Source organism: Tympanuchus pallidicinctus, unplaced genomic scaffold, assembly GCF_026119805.1.
Source record: "Tympanuchus pallidicinctus isolate F22 unplaced genomic scaffold, pur_lepc_1.0 scaffold3, whole genome shotgun sequence".
In the NCBI taxonomy this organism is placed as follows: Eukaryota; Metazoa; Chordata; class Aves; order Galliformes; family Phasianidae; genus Tympanuchus; species Tympanuchus pallidicinctus.
Genome location: NW_026294747.1, coordinates 27,375,482 through 27,398,837, shown reverse-complemented (window position 1 = coordinate 27,398,837; position 23,356 = coordinate 27,375,482). Strand labels below are relative to the sequence as shown.

General features: G+C 44.5%; 1 protein-coding gene across 3 annotated transcripts; it reads left to right on the top strand.

Moving 5' to 3' along the window:
- The first annotated feature begins 4 nt into the window (after nt 1–4).
- Nucleotides 5–18,126, top strand: EXD2 (exonuclease 3'-5' domain containing 2). 3 transcript variants are annotated; one of them, XM_052696889.1, is made up of 10 exons: nt 5–296; nt 652–710; nt 8,566–8,959; nt 9,864–10,120; nt 11,184–11,310; nt 11,980–12,305; nt 13,888–13,994; nt 14,183–14,318; nt 15,232–15,588; nt 16,748–18,126. In XM_052696889.1, the coding sequence occupies exons 3-10, from the start codon at nt 8,621–8,623 to the stop codon at nt 16,962–16,964; spliced, it is 1,866 nt and encodes a 621-aa protein (XP_052552849.1). In that variant the 5' UTR covers nt 5–296; nt 652–710; nt 8,566–8,620; the 3' UTR covers nt 16,965–18,126. The 3 variants fall into 3 exon arrangements, with proteins under 3 accessions (XP_052552849.1, XP_052552850.1, XP_052552851.1); XM_052696890.1 differs by lacking the exons at nt 5–296; nt 652–710 and adding an exon at nt 8,195–8,300; XM_052696891.1 differs by lacking the exons at nt 5–296; nt 652–710; nt 8,566–8,959 and adding an exon at nt 9,039–9,126.
- The last annotated feature ends 5,230 nt before the right edge of the window (nt 18,127–23,356 follow it).

Sequence of the window (23,356 nt, the reverse complement as noted above, 5' to 3'; positions counted from 1 at the left end):
GTAGCGGCGCGGGGGGGCGCCGAGAAACTCGCAGCTCTCGGGATCCGCGGCCGCTCTCCGTGCGAGGCTCCCTGCCGCCAACGGGCAGGTGCCACTGCGGGTGGGCGCCGCTCCGAGTCGCTCATCGCGGCGCTCCCCTGTCCTCGTTTCGAGTCCCACTCCCCACCGCGTCGCTTCTGGAAGCCGGCCCGGCCTGAGGAGGCGATGAGCGGTCCGTTCCCCCCACGCCGGCTCCGAGCTGCCGGCCCGAGGGGGAAACCGAAGCACGGCCGAGTAGGAGCTGGAGGGGTGTGAGGGTAAGACGCCCACGTGTGCCCTCCTGGAACTGGGCTTTATCCTCCCCTAACCTTGAACAGCTTCTGTGAGATTTCCAGCAGTGTGTCTGCAGGAACTTGTTGATTTTAGTTTCTGTGGGCAATGCGAGGTGTGGCTGCTTGCCTTCTCCACCCTCCCCCTACTCAAATGGTGATGAGAGGGGGGTGCCCCTTGTGCTCTCAGGACTCTGCTCCAGAGGAAGCAAGGGTGAATCTCATTCTACTTAGCAACCCTAAAAGACAGACAGTTAAAGAGGTGGAACTGAACTGTGTTGTGTTGAACTGTGTACTAAATGGGTTCATAAGGAAAAACCATGTTCTTTCTTCTCCTTCACAGGACTGCATTTTCCACGTTTAACTCCTGATACTGTGTGGGGGCAACAGGAGCATCGTTTGGTAAGTGGTTCCTGTCCCGCACACATAAGGTATGTAGTCCCACAGTTACAGTGTGAAACTGTCAGGTCTGGATTTTCCCACAGGTGCCTGAGAAGCAGCACCTAGGGAAGCTGTGGTTTGGGAAGGTGAGAAATTGGCCTGACAGCCATAACCTGCCCTGCGCAGCACTGTGCCCACTAAGAACTGGGAGTCCCCAGACTTTAAAAAAAACAACAAACCAAACCCCTTCCTGATACAAACTGTGATGTGACAGCAACAACTGGTGCTGCTGGGATGTTGCCATGTTCAGGGGCTGCTTCTCAGCAGGAGCTTAAGCAATTTCACTAGAAAAAATTGGGTGCTTGGGATTCTCCTTTGTTAGGACTCCGGGGGGGGGGGGGGGGGGGGGGGGGGGGGGAGGGGAGGGGAGGGGGGAGGGGGAAAGAACTACACCTGTAAGCCATGCTTGCTTAGTTGACATCACTATTGCCTTGCTTTTAACAAAGTAACAAACATTCAGCTTCTTAATGGAATTTAAAAAACCACTGAACACCTCTTATATTTCAACTTTTCCACATGTTATAACAATAGGTGTAAAGATCAGAACTTAAAGGTTAATTAAAGACACAATAACCATATAAAGGGAATATCTATACCGTCTGTGAAATGTTTTCTGTTGGGATGATGATTAGAAATGTTAATATGGAAGTGGAAACTGAGAACGCTTAATCTTCCCTGTAGCTGAGCTGCTCAGTTCCAGCTGTGGAGAGCCAGCTATTGCAGGGTAAGGTGTGTAGGGAGGCAAGGGCCCTGTCTGTCGTGATTTGTGTTTATTACCCTAGCTGCAGGCACAGGTGAATTGTATTGGTATAAATCCTACTTTGTTACTCTTTTGCTTGCATGCTATGAAATTCAACAGCATTACAATTACATCGAAAACTGTTGTTTATTTCTAAATTCCCAGTTTAGTGATATTATATTCTTCTACCTATGGACTCTGAAGTGACTCCAGCAGTTTGTATTCCATCCTCTCCTCTTCCAATGCAGCTTGCATCACTGTATGATCCGAGAGCCTTCCAGAAATACATTACGTAATGTGGCTGTCACTTCTGTCACATGTAGTTCATTTTCTCTCCTTTTCTGAATTATTGGGTAGATCAGGTATATTTTTGTTTCTATGTTGAAACAAATAGATGTAAGAACCTTTCATTCGTGATACGGCATAATAAAATCTCCAGAGGTTTTCCTTCATGTACTGAATCTAGTCTCTAGGAAGGCTGTGTTCTTGCATGGTCAGATGTGAATAAATTAAATTACTTCCTAAAACTCCATTGCCAGGATTTTCAGGAAAGATTTCACTGAGGCTTTTTAGTCACGTATTTAAGGAGTCAGAAAGAAATTATCATCTTGTCAGAATTTGAAAGAAAACCAATAACAGACTGCCTGCCTTTTTTGCTAAATGCAATATTGTTTCAAGACTGTATAGATTAAAACTGTGCCGGTAGGTGTTTCTTTTGCACTGCATTCTGATTCCCTTATTTAAATTAATTTTGAAAATATTGAACACTTAAAATCATTGTGACCTGTACTGTGGTAGTATTTTTCTCTGAAAATAACATGTTGCTGTGCTAGTGCCTGAATGCTGTAATCTCATCAAAATGTTTGGACAATGGGTCTGAATCATGCTGGAGTGACATCAATGAAGTGCCTTTTTCTAGCTCAGTGAGAAACTTCTGCAGCTTGGAATGGAACAGAGGTATGGACAGTACTTTTTAAAACCAACTCAACTTCCACAAATTACTGTTTTGTGGGACATATTTTAATGTAGGGAGCTATACTGGGACTGTCTGAATACTGTGGGCCAAACTGGCCTAGGTTAGGCCAGGCTGCAGTTTGACAGGATCGTTCAGGGTCTGTTTGTACTGACTGCTGAAGCAGCTGAATTTTGTAGGATGTTTGTAGTCTCCTCCATGCCTCAAAAGCAGCATGAAATAAAGCACAAAAATGTTTTGATTGTAATTTTAAAAAGTGGACAATACAAAGGAAGAGCCAACTGAAAAGGAAATGGGAGATAATGAACAGGGAGTGACTTTCTGTGGAGGCTCTTGGAAATGTAGATGAGTAAACAATGTTTGATGCAATACAGGACAAGGAACTATCAGAATGTTTCCAACAGAGAAGTGATGTGGTCAGAGTAATTATCTACATAAATAATCTTAGGCTGTGGTTTCAAGGTTGCTAATTCAAGGCCTGTGTACACCCAGATTTCCCAGCACTTCTAAATAGTCCAGACCAGGTATGGCCATGCTGTCACATTGTCCTCACATCAGTTTGTGCCCGTTCTACAGTTTTTCCTCTGCCTCTGCAGGGACTGACAATACCTGATGTTGTTTGAATGTCTGCTGGTACAGAATTATCCCATCAACATTTCTACTGATGAAATTCAAATTGGCAGAATGAGTTAAAATTGAATTAGTGGTTTCCATTTGATGGCTGTGGTGTATTTGATCGTTAATGGGAAGGCTATAGTCAGCTTTACTGTATTGTCAAATCATGGCATTTACAGCTGTTAAAGGCTGTTGTGTTATGAGCTGAGCTGGTTAATGCTGGAGGGAAAGGTGTTTGGAGCAATTCAGTTATGGAAGAAAAAGACCTAAACAAAAGTCTTAGTTGTGTGGATGGATCAAAGGGCCTTGTCTTACAGGTGCCATGTACCACAAGTCTAAATTTAGGCACAGCCTGGATGCTAGAATCTGCACAAACAGAGCTAAAAGTTGACATAGAAGTTTGAAATGGTTGGTAGGCTGGTGGTGTTATCCATAGATAACACAAAGAAGAGGACATCCAGGGAAGAGAAAGAACCAGGATCTAGCTTTGAGCTATAGCGTCCTGCTAGTCATCCCCAGAGAGAGAAAATGGTTATGATTTGAGGGGAAAGGAGCAGATCTGTAAATCATCTGCATAGAGGTGGTACTTGTATTTCAGATGCGATAACTCTGGAAAAAAAACGTGGGAGGATGAAAGCAGAATAGAGCTCTGTGACGCAGCGTGAGGAGAATCTGTCTAAGAACACTTGGAAGGAAGGCTAAATAGGTAAAATGAGATTTAAAGTGAAGCATAAGTAATTGTGTCAGGTCAAACACAGTGAGGCTCAAGTACATTTTTTTTTTTTCTGAGCTCTGCTGAGCCTCTGAATGGCTTTGGTTAATCCACAGTGGAAATGGAGAAGTTGCTGGTAGTTTGATGTCTGTGGAATCAGTCTACAAATGCACCAGAGAGACAGGTAGAGAAGGAGATGGGGAGGGGTAAAGGCTTTTATTTATTGAAAACAGGCTTGGGGTCATGTCTTTATTTATTTATTTACTTGATGGTGGGATGTATGGGGAGATAGAAGGAAAAGGAGAGTGAGCAAAGAAGATGATATTATATTTTAGCCATAACGTTAATTAAATAAATAAATAGAGTTTATTCCCTCTAGCAGAAACTAGATAGCTTCTGGGTTTTTTGTCTTTTGCTTATTCATTCATTTCACAGAGCTGAAAGGTGGGAAGAACAAGCACCATTCTCCCAATCACCCCTTGGGGCTGTTCAGCTTAAGATGTAGCTTTAACATGCAGCCGAGCCTATTTAATGACTTGTAGCTCCTGTAAGGAGGATTTACTTTTCTTGGCTTTGTGCTCTGTCACTTTCTTTGTACTGGTGCTGCTACTCTTTGGACCTGTTTGTCTATCACTTTTCAGAGTTCATTTGGCTCACAGAAGTGTCCTGATGAGTGCCAAAATCAGCACAGGCCAATCAGGAATGTGTAGCTGGAAGCAGAGTTCTGGGATATGTAGGGAATGTCACTTTCTCAGCAACCATTAGCTGATGCCAACTTACTTTATCTTCTGGAACTCAGCCATTTAGGTAAGTTGATCAGCTCTTCAAGAAATGGATTTGTGAAATTCCTCTCTATTCCTACAGTGAAAGAGTAGGCAATTAATGAAGAAATATGTTGATGATGATTCATGTTAATACAGCTCATCCTCATGGGATCAATCTGGCAGCTCACACCTCTGAAAGCAGATCAGATTCTTTGCAAAACATGCAAACTCTGGCAGATTCCTGCACTGACTGAGTTGCAGTTGATTCATCCTTTGGCTGAGGATATAGTTTCACTGAGATCTGGCTCTGTGGTGAGCAGTCCAAGGAGTTAAACCACAAGAAAACTCTATTTTTCCTACTAGCTTTCTGTTCGCTAAATTCCTTGAATCAAACTGGCATCCATTTTTGTAGAAGTGTGGCAGCAGAAGGAAGGCTATGGGCAGAAGAGGGAAGCAGAATTGTTTTTTCAATCAGGAGCTAAACCTTTCTTCCACCTTGTTGCATTGTGAAACTGAGCCTTTATGGATGTGGCTTGACAGTTGATTTCAAACTGATGTCATTCTGACTTTTTACAAAAGAAGTGGTCCTACTACTTCCCTGAGATCAGCTTTATTAAAACAAATCCTACTCAGAATTACTTATTTCAATATATAGTCATGGGGTTACTAGCATCCACACGAGGAAGATAAATGACATTAGCAGTTGAAATGTGAGTTTGGCTTTCTTATGTAGCTTGGGATGGGGCCCAAATGGAGTGTTATTAATGAGCTAGTGGGGACTACATGCAGCTCTCTGCTCATTGTCTGCTAACAGCAATTTAAGTCTTGACTGGAGCCTCTTTTCTTTGATATTCCACTATCATTGATTTTCCTTTGAACACTGAGTCATTTACTGTACTCTTCCCTCTGTTAAAGGATGAGCTAATGGGATTATAAGTGTGTGTATATATATATATATATATTTTTTTTTTTCTGTGATCAGCATAACAAGCAAAGTCTGCTTTCCTATGGATTTGTCCTGATGTGGCACTGCTGTGTGGATTCTCTGATGTATATTAAGCAGCGTCTGCACATGCTTGCCATTTTATCAGTGGCAATTTTATTATGGTCTATCTCAAGCTTGGCTTTGCATTTCACAGTAGTCACCTTTGAAAGCTCTATCTCTTTGTACAAATTTAGATGGAATTGGGCAATGGCTTAGACATGCTTTTTTGGCAAGGAAAGGGAGGACAAAAAGGGGATCCACAGGCAGAAGAGCCAACAGACTTCCTTAAGAAATCAGGCTAAAAATGAATCTTCTGGCTGCGGTCTCTGTAAAGATCTCAAATCAGATACCAAGGAGAGAAGAAAAAGTAAGTTTAGCTGTTTGGCATGTAAAAGCCTCAGTTACCAGCTGCAACAGATTTCCCGTAAGTAAGATTATGCCAGTAGTTGGTGTCTACTCACTTGGTTACTTTTCCACTTGGTTACTTTTTACTCACTTGGTTCTTTTCTTCTCCAGTGTCCCCATCAAGCTTTGGGAACTTTTTTTTTTTTCCCCTGCCAGAGCTCACTCGTGCATCTGTTACTTTCATTTATTTTTACTTTAATGTTCATACTTGAATTTATCAAGTATGTAGGTAGTAAGACAAGCTGTTAAAGAGACTTGTGGTTTACAGGACTCTGTTGATGTCAGTGATGCCATAGAGAACAAAGGTTTTAGATGCAGCTAAGGATACAATTCCATTATTGTTCAAAAGCTTGGGTATTACATTGGATCTTCTCTGCAAGACTTTCGTTGTGTGATAAATGCTAGGGCATTTTATTTCCCCCTCCTTTATGAATTTACACAAAATTCCTATCACCTTAGAAACTAAAACAAACACTTTGTAAAAGGAAAGACTGGTCTATTTCAGATTTCTAGGTGGATGTCAGTTTATTTGTAACAGCACACTTCTAATAAACTTTGCAGATTTGTTCGGATTTTCTAAGTTCTTGAGTCTCTGACAGAGTTTTTACAGATACCCTTCACCTCCTAACAGGGCAGCTGGGTTCTGCAGTCTTCACAGAGGGGTTCTGGGTCTTCTTCCTGTCCCTTGCTCTTGATTACATGGTCTCTGAAGTATGTGTGTAGTGTCTCCAGATGTTAACTTTTTTCAGCCCCAGCTCAGTTCCCTGAATCTGTGCTTCTGTCATTAAGGAATGCTGGTGCTGCAGCAAGGGAGCAGGAAGTGGTCAGTCAGGCTTAACAGGAATTGTGCTAATATCCTAGTGGTGCTCCAGGTCTGTGCTAGGTGATGATGACCCTGTAAAACAAAGCAGTATATGCTCTGGAGAAGGCAGGAGAATGAAGAGAGGGGGGAGGGAGAGAAGAAAAGACAAAAGAACGTCCCCATGTAACTGTGGGAACTCTCTGCGACAGGCAGGCTACTCCAGCTTGTCCTCCTGTCTGTACACTGAATCATGTGATGAGCCTCAGAGTAGCAGCATCCTGCCCTGTGACCCGCATTTCAGCTCCCAGCTGTGTCTGCTACACTGGTTGGCAGGGGGTGGGTGGAGAAGCCACGGCTCATGTATGGTTGTGAGAGAGAAGCCCGTCTTTCCTGTGGGGGTGAATGAACCAGGTGGGAGTCACTGCAGCCTGGCAGATTGCACTGTTCTCTAGGCCCTGGGGAATAAATGTGAAAATGAAGACAATTTTTTTTTTTCCCCTGTAGAGCAAGATTGTGGGGCTTTGCAGAAGGACAGCACGCAGGAGCTGTTACTTTCAGTTAAAAGGATTTGCGTGCACAAACCAGGCAATTTGACGGAAAACAAACTTCCTGAGGTGATCCCATCAGCTGTGAGCTCTGATACCACCTCACTGTGCTTGGGCTTGGGTCTGCTTCCCAGAGCAAGCAGCAGCTTAGGCTGTGACTGATCTCCCCCAAACTGAGCACTGCTCCATCTGCGCTTCCCCTGGGGACAGCCCCTGTGCTGCAGCATTCTGCAAAACGCCAGCTGCTAGGGAGCTCTGCAACAGGCAAAGAGTAAAACAGAATGGAGTTTGCCACAGTCAGAGCCATCGGAAGCAATATTTCCCGTGGCCTTGGGGTCTCCTCTGTGCAGATGCAAATAGCTGGGGTCTGTCAGCACATTTGGAAACAAGGGGAACTGTGAAGAAATGTGAAGGAGTGAGGCACTCTGGCGTCTGTGAGCTCCCACGAGATCGGTGCTGGGAACTTGTTTGCTGGCACTGAGGCCCAATGGTGACAATCCCTAGTGGCTGCAGCTGCTCTCCGTGTGCCGGGCACGGTGTCACGTCTCTGCAGTTCTCTACACGTGTTTCTCCAGAGCTTTGACAGAAACGATCCCTCTCTTAAACCCTTATCCCTCTCCACGCGTTTTCCCCCTTTGTTTCCCTCCACCTGTTTCACACTCTCTGCTAAGCAGGCGACGCTCCTGTTTCTATTTCCCATCCCGCCTTTGTTACTCCCTTCTCCCCACCGCTTCCTGTTCCTCATTATCGCTTCGCTCCGCTCACCCCACGGTGCAGCCGCTTCCCCAGCAGTCCTCCCGCCCACTGCGGGCCGCCTCCCCCGCGGCCGCGCCCGCAGGCCCGAGTGGCGGCGGCGGCGGCGCCCCCGAGACCGGCTGCCGTACAACATGGCGGCGCCCACGGGCCGCCCGCAGCCGCGGGGAAGAGGAAGCGTCCGCCTCTCTAAGCGTCCCGGTGCGCGCCGCGGCCGCCCCGCGAGGGGTTCCTGCAGCCGGTTCCGCTGAAACGCAGGTGGCTGGTGGGCCGGCGGGGCCCAGCTGGGAGAGAGGGGTAGCGGCACGCGTCCCGGGAGGAGCCCCGAGCGACCGAACATCGGGGCTCTGCGGGGGCACCCGGGGGAGCGCCGAGCTGAGCGGCGGCCGCGGGGCTTCGCCGCCGGCAGGATGCTTCCCGTGCCCGGAGCTCGCCTCGTCCAGCTACGGACGTGGGTGTCTCGGAGCTCGGAACGCGTGTCGCTACGTCGTCTCTAACGCCCGCCTCTCCTTTCTCTTTGCAGGCCATGATAAAACCTGATCGCGCCGCTCCGAGAGGGTGAAGCGCAGGGTTACAAAATGCCCAAGCAGGCGGCCGTGCCCGTGGCTCTGGCGGCCTTGCTGGGTATCGCCGCGGGGGGGCTGGTTCTGTGGAAGGCCGCCCAGCGCCGGAGTGGCAGAGCGCGCTGCGGGCGCCTGCGGGAGGAGGCGGCGGGGGAGCGGCCGGAGGAGAAAGAAAGCGAGGCGGGGGGCAGAGAAGCGCTGCCCCTGTTCGCGTCCCCCACCCTTTCCTGGGTGGAAAGGAGCCTCGGCGCAGATATAGTGATCGTGTCGGAGCGGCAGGAGTGGGACCGGGTGGAGCCTTTGCTGAAGAAGGAGCTGGAGAAGTGGCCGGTGCTTGGAATGGACTGCGAGTGGGTGAGTGATCGGAGCGCCTCTCCTTTCGGTTGCGAATTGCCTCTGGGGAGGGGCGAGTCCTTGACCGAATGGATGCAACTTGGCCTACCGTTGAAACTTATTATCCCTCGTGGCACCGGCGAAGTACCCGCTAACAGTGATTATTCTCGCGTTTAAATCGGCCGATGGTAGGGAATTCATTCGTAGTTGTATTTGTTTGCTGGGTTGTTGTGATAAATCTGGTTCTAAATGTGCGGTGATCGTTGTATGGCTCAAAAGCGCTCTGTGTTTTGTATCATGTTTCTCTAAATGTGATTTTGTAAAAGTGGTTTGGATTTATGCTATCTTAAATCCAGCTACGTACTGGGGAAAGTATCTCTCAAAGATAATAAACCAGAATTGGAGATGTTCTTATCTACTGATAGTAGCTAGAGCTCACTGGCTGTCCCAGGGAGCAAGGCTCTGATTCCGCTTGTGTGTTTACTTATGTGAACTCTCAACGCAGACTTCGAGTCATTTATAAAGCTCGACTTTGCCATTGTTTCTGGCTGGAAATTTATTCACATCATATTCATTAGTATAACCGCAGTTAAACAATGTGTTTGCCATAAGCGCTTATATGGTGGGTGACTTTGTGCTGAGGAGGATTAAGGAATGCTGAGGAGGATTAAGCTCCCCTCCTATGGGGGGTAGGGGTTAGAGGAGGAAAATTTCTCTTGAAGAAGTAGCTGTTGTGGAACAATAATAATAAGCTGTGGGACAGATCACTTAATGTTCAAGGGAAAAAAAGATTAGATGCATGTAACAACTCTTGACTGCATATTCTGACAAGTATTTCCCGTCTTTGGTGGCCTCTTCTATAATTTGTTCCAGCTGCAGTTTTACCAGTAATGCTGAAACTCAGCCTGTGATTTTTGTCTTTCAGGTATCTGTGGAGGGAAAAGCAAATCCCGTATCCCTCCTACAGATGGCTTCTTCCAGTGGCCTTTGCATTCTCGTTCGGTTGCCCAGGCTTGTTGCCAGCGGACAGCCTATCCCAAAGACCCTCCTGGACATCATGGGAGATGATGCTGTGTTGAAAGTAGGAGTAGGATGCTGGGAAGACGCCTGCAAGTTACTTCAGGATTATAGTCTTCCAGTCAAAGGGAGTGTGGATCTCCGGTATTTAGCCATGAGGCAGCGGTGAGTGTCTGAAGACAAAGGCAGATGTTTTGAGGGCATCATTTGTATTGTTTAAATGTTTAAAAGATGGTTTCTATGTGCTGGATGATGCCAGGTAGGTATGGAGTTCTCAAGGTGGTGCACTCTCTTGGAGAGCATGAGCATTGACAGCAGCATCCCAAGAACATGTCATGCCTGTATTTTGTGGTCTGAAATGAAAGGAAACCTTCATGAGTATTAATCATGTCAGTGTTCTCCTGTAATACCTGTAAAGGCTTTTCTGAGTATCATGCTTCAGCCTGTATAAAGGCCAAGTACCGTGATATAATGCAGGCAGAGTGATCACCATGTATGCAGACGTTGAGTACGCTGCCTACTGGTATGGGTAAATATGCTAGTGGCACATAAGTGGAACTGCTGAATGACAGGATTTCTTGAAAAGTGACTAAAACTAGTTTTAATATTATTTTATAATGACATTGCTTCCATTTATAGGTTGCAGTTGTGATGTCATTCCTCATCGATCCTAAAATAAAATGTTTTACTTTGAATATTCTTCATGTTTGGTATATGTGTGATGTCAGTGGTGTGGAGCATGACCTTGCTCACCTAGTGGTGCCTTTGTATTGTGGAGGATGGACTTCTTGTCCCTAGAAGCCAGGATTCCTCTTGAGCCATTCCTGGCTCTTGTATTCCTCAAAAAATATCTCCAGGCTTGGATTGGTTGGATTCTGTTCTAGAATCCCTGGGACACACAGTCCATCACTCAATGCCAGATCTCTCTATTTGATAAGCAGGTAGTTCAGAGCAGAATACTTCAGCCTTAAATGTTATCAGCTCCCAGCCTTGCCTGTTCTGCATATTGCAGACACTAGATAATTGCCAAGTCTAAGATGGACGTTTTTGTGGAGGGGGAGGGCTTGTAAAGCTGACAGGCAGCTGGCTATATGCTGCTTGAGAGGGAGTCATGCATCAAGTGCACTCAGTTCTGGCAGAATCAGGCTGTAAGAGGCCATCCGAATTTGCATGAGTGTTTAGTTTTGTTTTTAATATGTTTGTTTCACTTTCTTTGTTAAAACTAAAGGAAGGATCTACTTCACAACTGCCTTAGCCTTAAGTCTTTAGCTGAAAAAGTCCTGAACTGCCCGCTTGACAAGTCTCCTCATATGCGTTGCAGCAACTGGGAGGCAGAAGAACTGACACAAGATCAGGTGTGTCTTCCACTTTAACTTAGTGTTTTTGGAGAAAAAGGGACCCTTTTTATGAGAGGAAAGGCAATGTAATATGGAGATTTGTGCCTTCTTTGAGTTCTGCCTCAGTAGCTTCTGTGTATCTGTGATGTGAAGTCAGTTATGGACTCTATGCCTGAGTTTCCCTCCTTTTCTGTGAAGGTGATTTTCTGTAATTCTCAGTGGATTCTTGCCTCTTGCTTTCTTTTAATTCTTGAAGATTTTTAAGGCAAGATCCCTGGAAATATTTGTGCACCCAAATCCTCACTTTTTTCCCCTTCCCATTCATAACAGTCAGAGCAGTATCAGAGAAATGCTGAAAACCAAAGCTACGTTCACCATCTTTATGCTATTGTGGTTTCCCTCATTGCTCACATTCTTCAGTCATGCTGCGGATGTCTACGATATCAGTGACCAGTAGAGGGAGTGACAGGACAAATAATCACGTTGAATGTTAGTAGGCAGTGTGTGGGAGTGCCTGTGAGCATTTCAGGCCTGAGTGACCCTAAAACGTGGCATATGCAGTGGTACAAAAGTGTGGCTTAACTGCCAGAGTTTTCTGTGAGTTTTGAAGAGAAATAAATCCAGCTTTGGTTGTGCTTGGAAGTGTTTGCTATTTGCCAGTGTGTCAATGTCTATGCTTTTCTGCAGGTTCTCTATGCTGCTAGAGATGCCCAGGTCTCGGTGGCTCTGTTCCTCCATTTGCTGGGATTTGCCTGTCTCCCTGCTACATCTAAAGGTGAAAACTCTGTTTCCGTTTGGGAAAAAGTATTGAGTAAATGCCAAGGCTTGGTGGATATCCCATTTAAAGGAAGAAAAAGTGGCAGCACAGGAGAGGACAAGAGTGGAGAGGCACGTTCTCCTCAGAAAGGAAAGAATCGGAAATCTTTGGTGAATGTCCATTCCTCTGGCAGTCAGCAAGTGAGAGATCCTCGGAGGCAGAAGCGAAAGCCTCTGGGTGTGGGATATTCTGCAAGGTAAATATCTAAGTAAATTTTACTCCTTGAACCACAGGTGAAAACTGATTGATACTCCTTGCTCTACTTGTTAAATAAAGTGGATAATCCAAGCAAGGGAGGGAAACACAAGTCTCAGCAGTCATGAGAACCAATTCCTATTTCTGTTTTCCCAGCTTTTCTTTATTGAAAGTTGGCAGGAGCACTCAGATCTGTATTAAGTCTTGAAAAGATCGAGAGGATATCTTTTTTTTTTACCTTTCCTTATAATATTGAGACACCAGGGAAAAGGTGTAAAACTGGGTAGAGCAGATCTTGTGAACAGCATCTGCCTCATGAACTGCTCCAGTTCAGAGGTGTCAAGAGACTGAGCAGACCTGAAAGATGATGTGAGGTGCCAGGCAGTGCGGGAAGGACCATCTGTAGCAGTGACAGTGTTGCATTTCTGTGTGGGCCATGGAGAAAGGAGGGGACAGTTCTACTCTGTCCTTGCGGGGATAGCTTTTGCTGTATTTAGGTTCCCCAGCCAGCAGGCTGTTTTGTAGGGCAAATCCTAAATTCCTATGGTCTTTTGCTATTGCAAGTTTCGTTCTTTTAAATAAAACAAGTAGGAGAGGTCTCTTAGTGCAGTAGGAAACATGGAGAACCAGCATGTTTGGTTTTGTTTAGATGCACTCTAATAAAATGAATCACATGGATGTGATTTTCTGTGAAATTTTCTGTGACTACCTGTATTTAGGAAGAAAAAACATTCATTTCAGTATTTGTTTTCTCCTCTTCAAGTTTACTGGATGACATTGTAATGTAATCTGTAATACTGATTTCATTATCAGTCATTAACAATATTGTGTTGTACAGAGTAAGTCTCTTCAGATTTTGTTTTTGAACTTGTAACCTGTGTCATAGAGAGCACAGAGATTGCACCTCATGGGAAGATTGAAATTTAAACGAAGTTGCATTCCAAGCTAGAATGAGATCTCACTATGTTTGCTTGTTTTATTTGTTTTTAACCATGCTTGATTTCATGAGAGATCTGTAGACTCACTGTTCATTATAGTATCTCCAGCACACTGTTCTGTTGTTCTGTAATAAGATTGGATGTGATTTCAAAAGTCATTTTCTTCTCTTCCCTTCTGTAAGCATGTTTAGTTTGAATGTACTCTCACTTATGATGTTGTTAGAGCTGAAGCATTGCTGTGTGGTGGAAAGATTCCTGCCATGACATTATTGCTTTCTTTTTTTTCCTGCTCATCCTTAAGGACATCAGCAGAAATCCTTTAGCTAGATTGCTTTTTTTTTTTTTTTTTTTTCTCCAGTTGGTAGAACTTCACTGTGTGAATATACAGTGGACTGAGCAAATACTGTGTGAATACTGTGCTCCAAGAGTGTTGTGGGATTTTTGTTTGTTTTTAACATTGCTCTTGGAAGAATGAAGTAATTGCTCTTCACACTTAAGTTTTAAACAAATTATCTTACTGAAACTTTAAAGTTCTGGTCTTAGGTAGCTGATGCTTGATTTGCAGGTGGCTGCAGTATGGGGTGCATCGCTATAGATAAATCTGTTATGCTATCATAGTTTCTGCAATGCTGTCCTTATTTACAGAAAATCTCCACTGTATGACAACTGCTTTCTGCATGCACCAGATGGACAGCCCTTGTGCACTTGTGATCGCAAGAAAGCTCAGTGGTATCTGGACAAGGGGATTGGAGGTGAGCATACCATTTTTCCAGCTGGTGTTTGAAATACAGCACTTTTGTACTGTATTTCATTCACAGGGCATGATTTTTGGTACCCTTTTTATTAAAAATGCTGTTCTGGATGTTTCTCTTGTTCTAACATCATTATAGATTTAAATACAAATTTGTCTTGAATATTCTCTTTGCCTTTACTCTTTCAGATCTAGTTAGCAAAGACCCATTTGTTGTGAAGCTGCGGTTTGAGCCTTCAGGACGTCCTGAGTCTGAAGTTGATTATTATCTGATGGTTAAAGAAAACCTGTGTGTTGTATGTGGCAAACGGGAGTCCTATATTCGGTGAGTTGTTCGGTGGGATAAGGGAAAAACACGTAAAATGGGACTGAAGTCTGCATCTAGTTTGGCATCAAGAAGTTAGTTGCCTGAAACACTGTGCTTGTTCACATCTTGGATGGTCCACTGCTGTTTGAATGCTCCATGATCAATTACATCTGGGTAAGTTTGACACTGAACAGGCCAATCTTCACTCTTAGTGAGGAAGGAGCTGGCTTGTACATGTCTTTGTGTGGGGCTGCTGAATCATGGCCTGAACCTCTGATTGATCACCTGAGGTGAGCAATGAGTCAGCCACGGGAGCACAGGTGAAGGCAATTCACCTGTGCTGCAAGAAGGGATGGAGCCTGGCTGCACCTCTCCTAGACCCATTTAAGAGCTGACTGCCAGTGGGGAAAGATCTCTTCTGGAGATCTGCTCCACTGGAGTTTTCTACGTGAGCCCATGCCAGGGTGAGTGTCATTTTCTGCTCTAGTATAATAATTACATAAGCCAAGTTCTCAAATATACTATTATCATCTGTATATTCACTGATTGTACAGTCTTACTATTTTAATTACAGGGAGCAGCAGTATGCAAACACATGCTGTTTCCATGGTGTGGGAAAAAAATAAATATACTGTTTCTGCTAGTACTTGATCCTTAAGTTTTTGAAAGACTTATGTGACCTGAAGTCTGTGAGGTCACAAGAAGAAAAACTGGAGATAAACAGAAAGCTTGTGTAGAGAAATACAAGTTAGGAGTTGCGGATCCTCTTAGTGCTTTGTGAGTCTTGTCCTTCGTGTTCTTTGTTTTCCAATATTATCTGTTGTACTTTAGTACAACTACAGTATTGTTAGTTGTGCTTTTATGGGCCAGAAAAGGAACTGGGGAGTGGCAGTTCCAGGTAAATTTAGTGAACCCTCTGCTTCTTCTCCAGAAAGAACATTGTTCCTCATGAGTATCGAAGGCACTTCCCCATTCAGATGAAGGACCACAACTCCCATGACGTGCTCCTACTCTGCACCTCCTGCCATGCCATCTCCAATTACTATGACAACCATCTCAAGCAGCAGCTGGCTGAGGAGTTTGGTGCTCCTATTGGCTCTGAAGAAGGAGTGCGTCTGCTGGAGGACCCTCTGCGCAGGCAGGTGCGCTCCGGGGCCCGAGCTCTGCTGAATGCAGACAGCCTGCCAGACCCTCGAAAGGCAGAACTCCTACAAGGCATCAAGGACTTCTTTAACGTAGAAGCTGTGACCCCAGAGATGCTGCAGGAAGCAGCTGGTCTAGAAACCAGGTATAATAATCCCAGCTGTAGATATAACATTTTAGTCACTTATGTTAGCATGTGAATTCAGGCAAAGGAAATCTACACAAGAAGCCTTGGGTAAATATGAATGAAACAAATCAAAATCCAGCAGCATTTGCAGAGCTGAGGTTCGTACATGCTGACATTTTCCTGCTAAGCCTTTAAATGAAAAAAAGATGAGACCCATTGCTGGTCTCCTTGGTATATGAAGTACCTTTCATAAAATAACGTCAAGTTAAGGGATTTCTGAATTTGAGACTAGGAGTTGTTCTGCACAGGAAAAAAAAAAAGCCTCTAAAAGCACAACTTTATTGCTTGTGTAAACCTGAAGAGTCTGGATTTATAGTACTCTGATAAACTTCACTGGAAATCAAGGAGAGAAAGGAGATAACTGTCTGTGCTTTATCATGAGTCTCTAAGCAGACAGATAAACCCTGGATTTCTTCCTGTGTTTTTATTTTACTGCCTTGTCCCCACCCTGGTAGTGGTATGTGGACTGTAGACCTTGTGTTTTTTTTCCCCCCCTCTTTCCATTTATTTTCCAGAAATCTCCATCTATTCTTACTCACCACTCATCCCTTCCACTATTTTCTGCTCCTTTTGAAGGACGTGTCAGAGTGGGAGACTGCTGGTATGATTTGTCTTTGTCTCCTTTACTCATCTTTCTCTCAGCCTCCCCAAATATCTTTTAACTAGTATCTGATCTCTCACTGCATGAAGATATTTTCTCCTTGTTAAGCTCACTGTTGTTTGTAATGTGCCAGTGTTACATCTCAGTACATATCCAGGCAGGGAGTCCAATGGGCAGGATTGAGGCTCTGGAGCAGCATATTGTTCTTGCCTTGGAAGTTTGCAGTCCGTCTCCTGAGGAGCATGTAATGGGCCTTGAGAGCTTTATTTAGTATTGCTATAAAAGAATAACTCTTTCTCGTTTCAAAGAACCCGGCTTCCCACTGTAGCTGTGTTCCAGAAAGCAGTCTGGCACTGAAGCAAAGTTTAATTCTCCCTCCTGGTTAGCTTACCATGTGGCTGTAATTAAACCAAGCAGCTGAAGGCATCTTAAGCATCTTGCTGTTCCTTTTAGATGAGTCAAATGGAGTCTGACAGTGGACTTGTGTGAAAATAAACTCCGCTTTTGTCCTGGCAGGATCTGCAATGAGAGCTACGTGCCACATGGACTGAAGGTGGTACAGTGTTGTGCTAAAGGAGGCCTGCGCTCCCTTATGCAGTTGGAGAGACGCTGGCGGCAGCATTTCTTGGACAGCATGCAGCCCAAACATCTCCCAGAGCAGTGGTCAGTGGACCACAACCACACGAAGCTGATCCGAAAGTATGGGGAGGATCTTCAGGTGGAGCTGTCATGAAACTAACTTCCTGGACTTATGATAGTGTCTAATAGATGTATGTAACTGAAAGTGGAAAGACTATTTTCATTTCTGTTTCTCCACTAACATCAGAGCCTGGCTTTGTGAACAGGCAGCAGTGAGTTGACATTTTACAAAGAGTTAATCTGCTGACTTGAATTTTATCGGGTGGTTAGGAATTTTTAATCCCAGATTGTCACTGGATAGTTCAGTGCAGGAATTATACGCCAAGGGAATTTTTCTGCTCTAATTGATTACTGGGAGTTATTTTCTATTCCTGGGATGTCTGGTGCCTCCAGACCCTCTCTTTTAACATAGAGCACAATATGTGAACATTTCCAGGTTTTCAAGAGATAGATGTGCACCTTGGCTGCACCACCAGCATCTCCTGATAATAAATCTTTCTTTGCTTTCAGTGCAGTTGTACTCAAGTGAGTTCTTCCTGGAGAAGATGCCCCACTAGAGAGAGATTCCTTGTTCGGAAATAGCAAAGAAATCTTACTGTTTCGTTTTGTTTGTTTCAGATTCTGCAAAGTCTTTGCAGCACTGCAATAGGCCTCAGTGAGTATCTTGTTGCCTGAGGAGAAGTGATACTGTTTGATTCTGGCAGTGTGGAAGCATCTATGTTGAGTCTTTTTTTTTTTTTTTTTTTTTTTTAAAACAGCTTCCAACAGCACAGAGTCTAAAAAGTGCTTTTTCGCCAATTTCACTTGCTTACTGTGAGTAGCTCTTGGCAGGTACTGTTTCACACTAGAGTGAAACTCAACCAGGTGTCTTAAAAGGAGTAAGAAATAAACTTTATTTAAAGACCAGCTTTTTTGTTGCTTTTTAAGAAGTCATATCATGTATGGCAGGAAACTAGAAAATCAAGTGTTTTCTTCTTGGATTTGATTTGTGGTGATGATCAGATCGTGCTCTCCATGCCTGTTTCCCTGTCTCTAAAATGAGACTAATAGTACTTACCTATCTCACAAGGGTGTTGTGAGGATTGATTAATCAAGGTTTTTGTAAAATTCTTTGAAAACTTAAGGCAGTGTGTTCTAATTACTATTGTTGTTATTAAAAATGTGTTACTGTCTTTCTTAAATATTTGTGATTTTTGCCTGAGGTTAGACCTTAGTTAAAATACGACTTTATAAAAATAAATCCCCCTTTCTTTGAAGTCAGTTTTGATTATTTCGATTACATGAGGTGAATTGTACTTCTGAATGAGACTGTGCTCAACTTCTATAAGCTTCTGTAAAGAAGTCTCAGTATGACCCTTGCTGTACTTCACGCTATGTTGTGTATTTCTTAATAACTTTTGGACAGAATCCTGGACTTGCTGTGTTTATGGTGGAAAGTCTCCACTATCAGGCAACTCAAGAAATTTCACAGGCCAGGGGTGAAAACCACCCTGTAGCAGAGCCTGTTTGAGATTAAGAGGAGCCATGGAGAAATGGTGTGTTTGTGCCATCCTGGAGGAGCTGCTGTAGCAACCTGCTGAAAGGAATCAAGGTAAATAATTCTTGTTGCAGAACTGCAAATTAGGCCATTCTCATTATAAGGGAAATGTTATGCCTTTGCCTTTGGCAGGTCTTAACAAAAAGTCATCTATCCAAATGTGTACTATCCCTGTGCTCGTTCATGTTGCTGATTGTAATCTCAGTGAGACCCTCCTGTCTACAGCAGCAGCCTGGGTATAACTTTATTTCTTCAAACCGTTTTGAGCTTATGTTCAGATAGTGTTATTTCCTATCTCTGCTGACTTCAGGCAGTGAGAGCTCATTGTGTGGCTCAGAAAACCCCTTTCAACAGTCTGGAATACCAAGTATCCATCTCACTTCTTTGCTGTTTCATTTTTCTCCCTTTGTTCTGATGCATGAACTGCTGATAAAACCATCCTTCCTGACAGGAACCTAAGGGCTGACCACAGGACTGCTGTCATTTTTGTTTACTGAGGGGAAAAACAAACAAAACATTTTGAGACAGGAATTGGACTAATGGTCCCTGGACTTTGACTAACCTGCTATCTCAAATGACCTTTATCTTTTCAGATCACCTCAGAAATAGGAGCTTGCAAGGAAAGCTTTCCTGTAAAATATAAATTAAGATTCCTCATTGCTGTCTGTAAGATATTCTTAAGTTGCGTGATTTTAAGTCAACCTGAAAGAAGAGAGAAATGGTATATTTACTGCGTAGAAATACAGTATTTTTGTAGATGGTTGTGATTTAACATTTTCTGCATTTTAATCAAATTTGTGCTTTTTACTATTCAGTAGATTTTGCATATGGTTATCATGGGCACTTGCTGGGCTTTGTTGGGTTACAGACTAACAGGGAGAAACATCTGTTTCCTCCTTGTAGAGTTGATTGGACTATGGAATGTACAATGATGAGAGGAAGACAAAGGCAGTCTACAGATTAAATTTCTGTATGCATTTTTTTTTGCTAATCGTTACATTCAGTATAAATCTGCTCTTTTACCAGACTTACCACTAGTCAAGCTCTTTTTTTTCCCCTTTTTTGCATGCTTGCTTTTTCTCTTATTCCTGCGTGTCCTACTCCATCTTTGTCATTCCTTACAGTAACACCTATCATCTGAAGTTTGCCTGAGGTATGCTGCCAGAAATGGAGGGATGTTTCCTTTTAACCTCTCACTTGCTACCTCTAGATTAGTGGGGAGGATCCTCCAGCTGTTGCAGTCCTCACACCTACTTGGTTTATGAGTTCTCCATAGGTGTTGCCTCCATCCTTTCCCTTTCAAGCAGTTTGTCCTTGTGAGATGGATGTGCTTGGAGAACCTGTTAAATTCCTTCTGGTCTGTGTGAGACCTGAGGAAGGCTCGAAAGAAAGTCAGAATTTATTCTGGCAAGGCAAGAGCTAAAGTGTTATTTCAAATTTGGGAACACATTTACCTCAGGAAAACATAACGTAGGTGGGATCTGGTGTCTGTTCTTCTGTGTGGAATCAGGTTATTGTGCTCCGATCTTGGTCACCCTCTCCAGTTCAGCAGCATTTGAAGCTGTGCAGGTTCTGCTGCCATATGAGATTTGTTGCTGTTGTAAAATTAGCTGTCAAAAGTGGCCAAGCTGGGATGCCAGAACTGTGTCAAAGAATCTTCTAGGAGCCCTTACTCCAAGACTTCTTGGAGCAGTTCTAGATGCAAACCCTCTAGGCTCGAGGCTAGGCTGTGCTTTGCCAAGCTGACCAGAGGGTGGTGCTGTGGGGAAGGGGTGTGATAAGGAAGGGCCATCGGGCTACAGCCTTCTTCCTCTTGTTCTCACAATTCAGTGAGCTTACCCCAGAATTTTTGCCAGGGATAACAACAAAATAACTAAAATGTTTGTAACGCTGCTGGGAAACTGTGAGGTCTGTCTTGCTGCTCTGGCACTTATGTCTTACTCAGCACTTTTCTGAGCATGTCACTGGGTTCTGTTTCCAGAGATGCTCCTCTGGAGCTGCAGGAACAGCAGCACCTTTGGTGTTTTGGTTTGCTTTCCTGTATGGGATGCAAACTGATTCCTGTCTTCCCAAACATTACAGTTTGCCTTTTCTTGGCTGTGCAGTGACTTTGGCATAATTCCACAGGGCAGGAAGTGCCAGGTGAGCAGAGTTTTCCACAGCCTGGAGCTGCAGTAAGTACTGTACTTTCAAACAGGCCACGCATGACATGTTAATTATGCTGCTGACAGGCTTGGCATTTGGAGGGCCTCGATTTCCTGTGACAGCTTTTAAAGGTCTCAGCTGTCACCCTTCGTGACTGACAAGGCTAAGGCAGCATATCCCTGTGGGCTCCTTGTGTTTCCTCTGTTCATTACTCATTAATGTTGGGGATGGAAGCTGTCTTCCTGTTGCATTTCTATTACTCTGACTCCCTGGAGAAGATCTGAACTCTGCACTCTCTATTACAGGTTTTATTTCTTTTTACAGATTTTACTGTTGTTTTTTTGTTGTTGTTTTGTTTTGTTTTGTTTTTTCCTCCTCTGTAAAGTCAATGTGGTATCCCTTGAGAAGGTACCTCGATGCTCTGGTGCAGGGCCTAAATGTCTCTGGGGAACGGGACTTTGCACAAGCAGGGGACAAAGAGCCACCACTGACCTCAGCAGCATGCAATGTGCTGATGGAGTGGCACCTCTGGTATGAACCAGCAGGTCAGGTTCCACTGCTGCTCCTGGATCTCCTTTTCCTTCCTTCAGGCCTCCAGGAGGACTGCTTTCCAAGCAGAAAAACAACAGCAGTCCTAAAAGGTAACTTCACAGATGAGCAGGCATCTTTGCATGGGGCAATGCTTCAGTAGCTCAGGCCTGTCCCTAATTGCTTTTCTCATTCCCTTGGTCTGTTGCAGGCTGTCACATCCTTCCCCCAGTCCCCAGTATCCTTTGGTTCTTGGGGAATAAGGACAATTTAAAGCACTTTCTCACATTTGTGTTACCTTATGTAAGCAATGTAAAGGCTTTTCCCCATCCTCGGGTACATTGCTTTGGAGGAACGGGAGGCATTTTGAGAGAAGTGCAAAGAAGACTTATCCCTCTTCCTCTGGGAGTTTTCCACAGAGACACAGCTTGTCCTGTTGTATCAACCCAGCAGCAAGACAGCTGTGTTATATGCTCTTATGTGTAGAGTGGGTAACATAAGAGAGCCAGCATGGTTAACTTTAGTGAGGGGGAAGCCAGAAAGGTATGGATGAAACATAATCCCCTGCATTCGAAGCAGGCTGCTCTTCCACTGTGAATGGCACTGTAAGCTGCAGGTGACTGTGGGAAGGAAGTTCTGCACCAGCTTGCTGCTGCACTCTCGCTGCCCACTTAGCTGTCCCTGTGCTGTTTGACTTCACCAGCATGATGCTACCTCAGTAGTGCTGGTAGCCAGGAGACAGAGCCAAACCATCTTTCTGTTGTTACTGGTCTTTGCAAGCTATTGGATGAGTTCTGTTTCCAAGATGGTGGAAGAAACGAAGACTGAAGAAAAAAAAATATGGCTGTGGCTTTTACTGTAAAATAATGATGTCATCTTCTAACAGTAAGAAACCATTTCTCCTGGTACAGGAGAACTCCAGCTTCAGCTATAAATGATATAAAATATGGCTTTTATCTTTCTTCACCTAAAAATGGAAAGTTTGTGTGGTGATTAGGGAGCAAAAGAGAGAAGATGCTTATGCATCTCGGCACCAGTGGGGCAAGTATGAGAGACAGGCCGAGGTGAACCTGTAGGCTTAAGGGAAGAGCTGCTTGTCCAGGTCCTTTTCTCCCCAGAAAGTGTTTCTTTAAGGAGCTGTTCTGCGTTGTGGTGTGCTCTGTGGGGTTCTGCCATGTGTTGGTTTCATACTGCTTAGCAGCATGTCCTTTCTGATAGATCACCCTTTGGGAAATGCCTAACGGTACTTTGCATCGGTGGACATCTGTCAGTTGCTCTCCCCTTTTCCTCTGTTCTCCAGTTCCATCCAGGACATTCAGCTGTAAATAAAAGCAGAGGGACTCTGCTGATGGCAGGCTGAGAAAATGAGGGTGGGACCTCCTTTAAATGCACTGTGAATAAAAACTCATTATCCTAACTTGTCTAGCAAGGGCTATGGGGAGCTCAAATCTGTGCACTGTTTGTGTGTGTGGCTTTATGTTGTATTTGTGCTATTTAGATAATGTTTTCCATATGTTTTACAGCGTTACATTCTCTTTTTCCCCCTCTGGCTCCCCTGTGATAAATGGCAGCAATACTGGATGTCATTCAGCTGCATATCTCAAATCACTCTGCTGATATCTTAAAAGAGTGCCTCTATTTTACACATTTTCCCTTAGGAAAAACATCTCCTCCTTGCGAGGAAGAAAGTCAGTCCAAGCAATGAGATTAGAACTTGAGCAATCCTTACAGAGCCCTGGAAAATGTCAGGCTAGGCTGCACGACTCTTGACAAATTGGTTATGGAGGGGAAAAGCACCATAAATCAAACAGACCCATGGCTCTGTGTGTGACTGCCAAAGGTGACGACCACTAGATGGTGCTGAGCATTAGACCCTCGCAGACACCAGAGCAGTTTTGCTCTCTGCATCGTGAATGGGCTCTAGCTCCATTATCTCCTTGCATTCCAGTTCTGCTCTGCTTCTTCCGAGGTTTCCAGCTTGCAGGGAGTTCCTGTAAGGTGCCCTTGCCCCCAGCAGTGTATGAGTGCTGTAGCAGCTTTGGACAGAGAAGCCAGGAGGTGCAGTGAGTACTAGGAGAGAGGTGGGAGAGCTGATGCCTCCTACTGTGCTTTAAAAACAACAGCAAGAGTAGGTAATCTTCATTCTACTCGCTTGAAATAGTCACCTTCAGTCCTTCTGGTGCCCGTTGCTTCTTGGCACAGGTCGCACTGCTTCCTCCCAGGCAGTGAGCTGAGCGGCTCCCCAGTTGCGACCCATCTGCACTGCCAAACTTGGT

Excerpts from the sequence above, each read along its gene's own strand:
- EXD2 (XM_052696889.1), top strand. The coding sequence starts at position 8,621 with ATGCCCAAGCAGGCGGCCGTGCCCGTGGCTCTGGCGGCCTTGCTGGGT. Across the intron at positions 13,995-14,182 it reads TCTGGACAAGGGGATTGGAG|ATCTAGTTAGCAAAGACCCA; the intron begins GTGAGCATACCA and ends TTACTCTTTCAG. Across the intron at positions 14,319-15,231 it reads AAACGGGAGTCCTATATTCG|AAAGAACATTGTTCCTCATG; the intron begins GTGAGTTGTTCG and ends CTTCTTCTCCAG.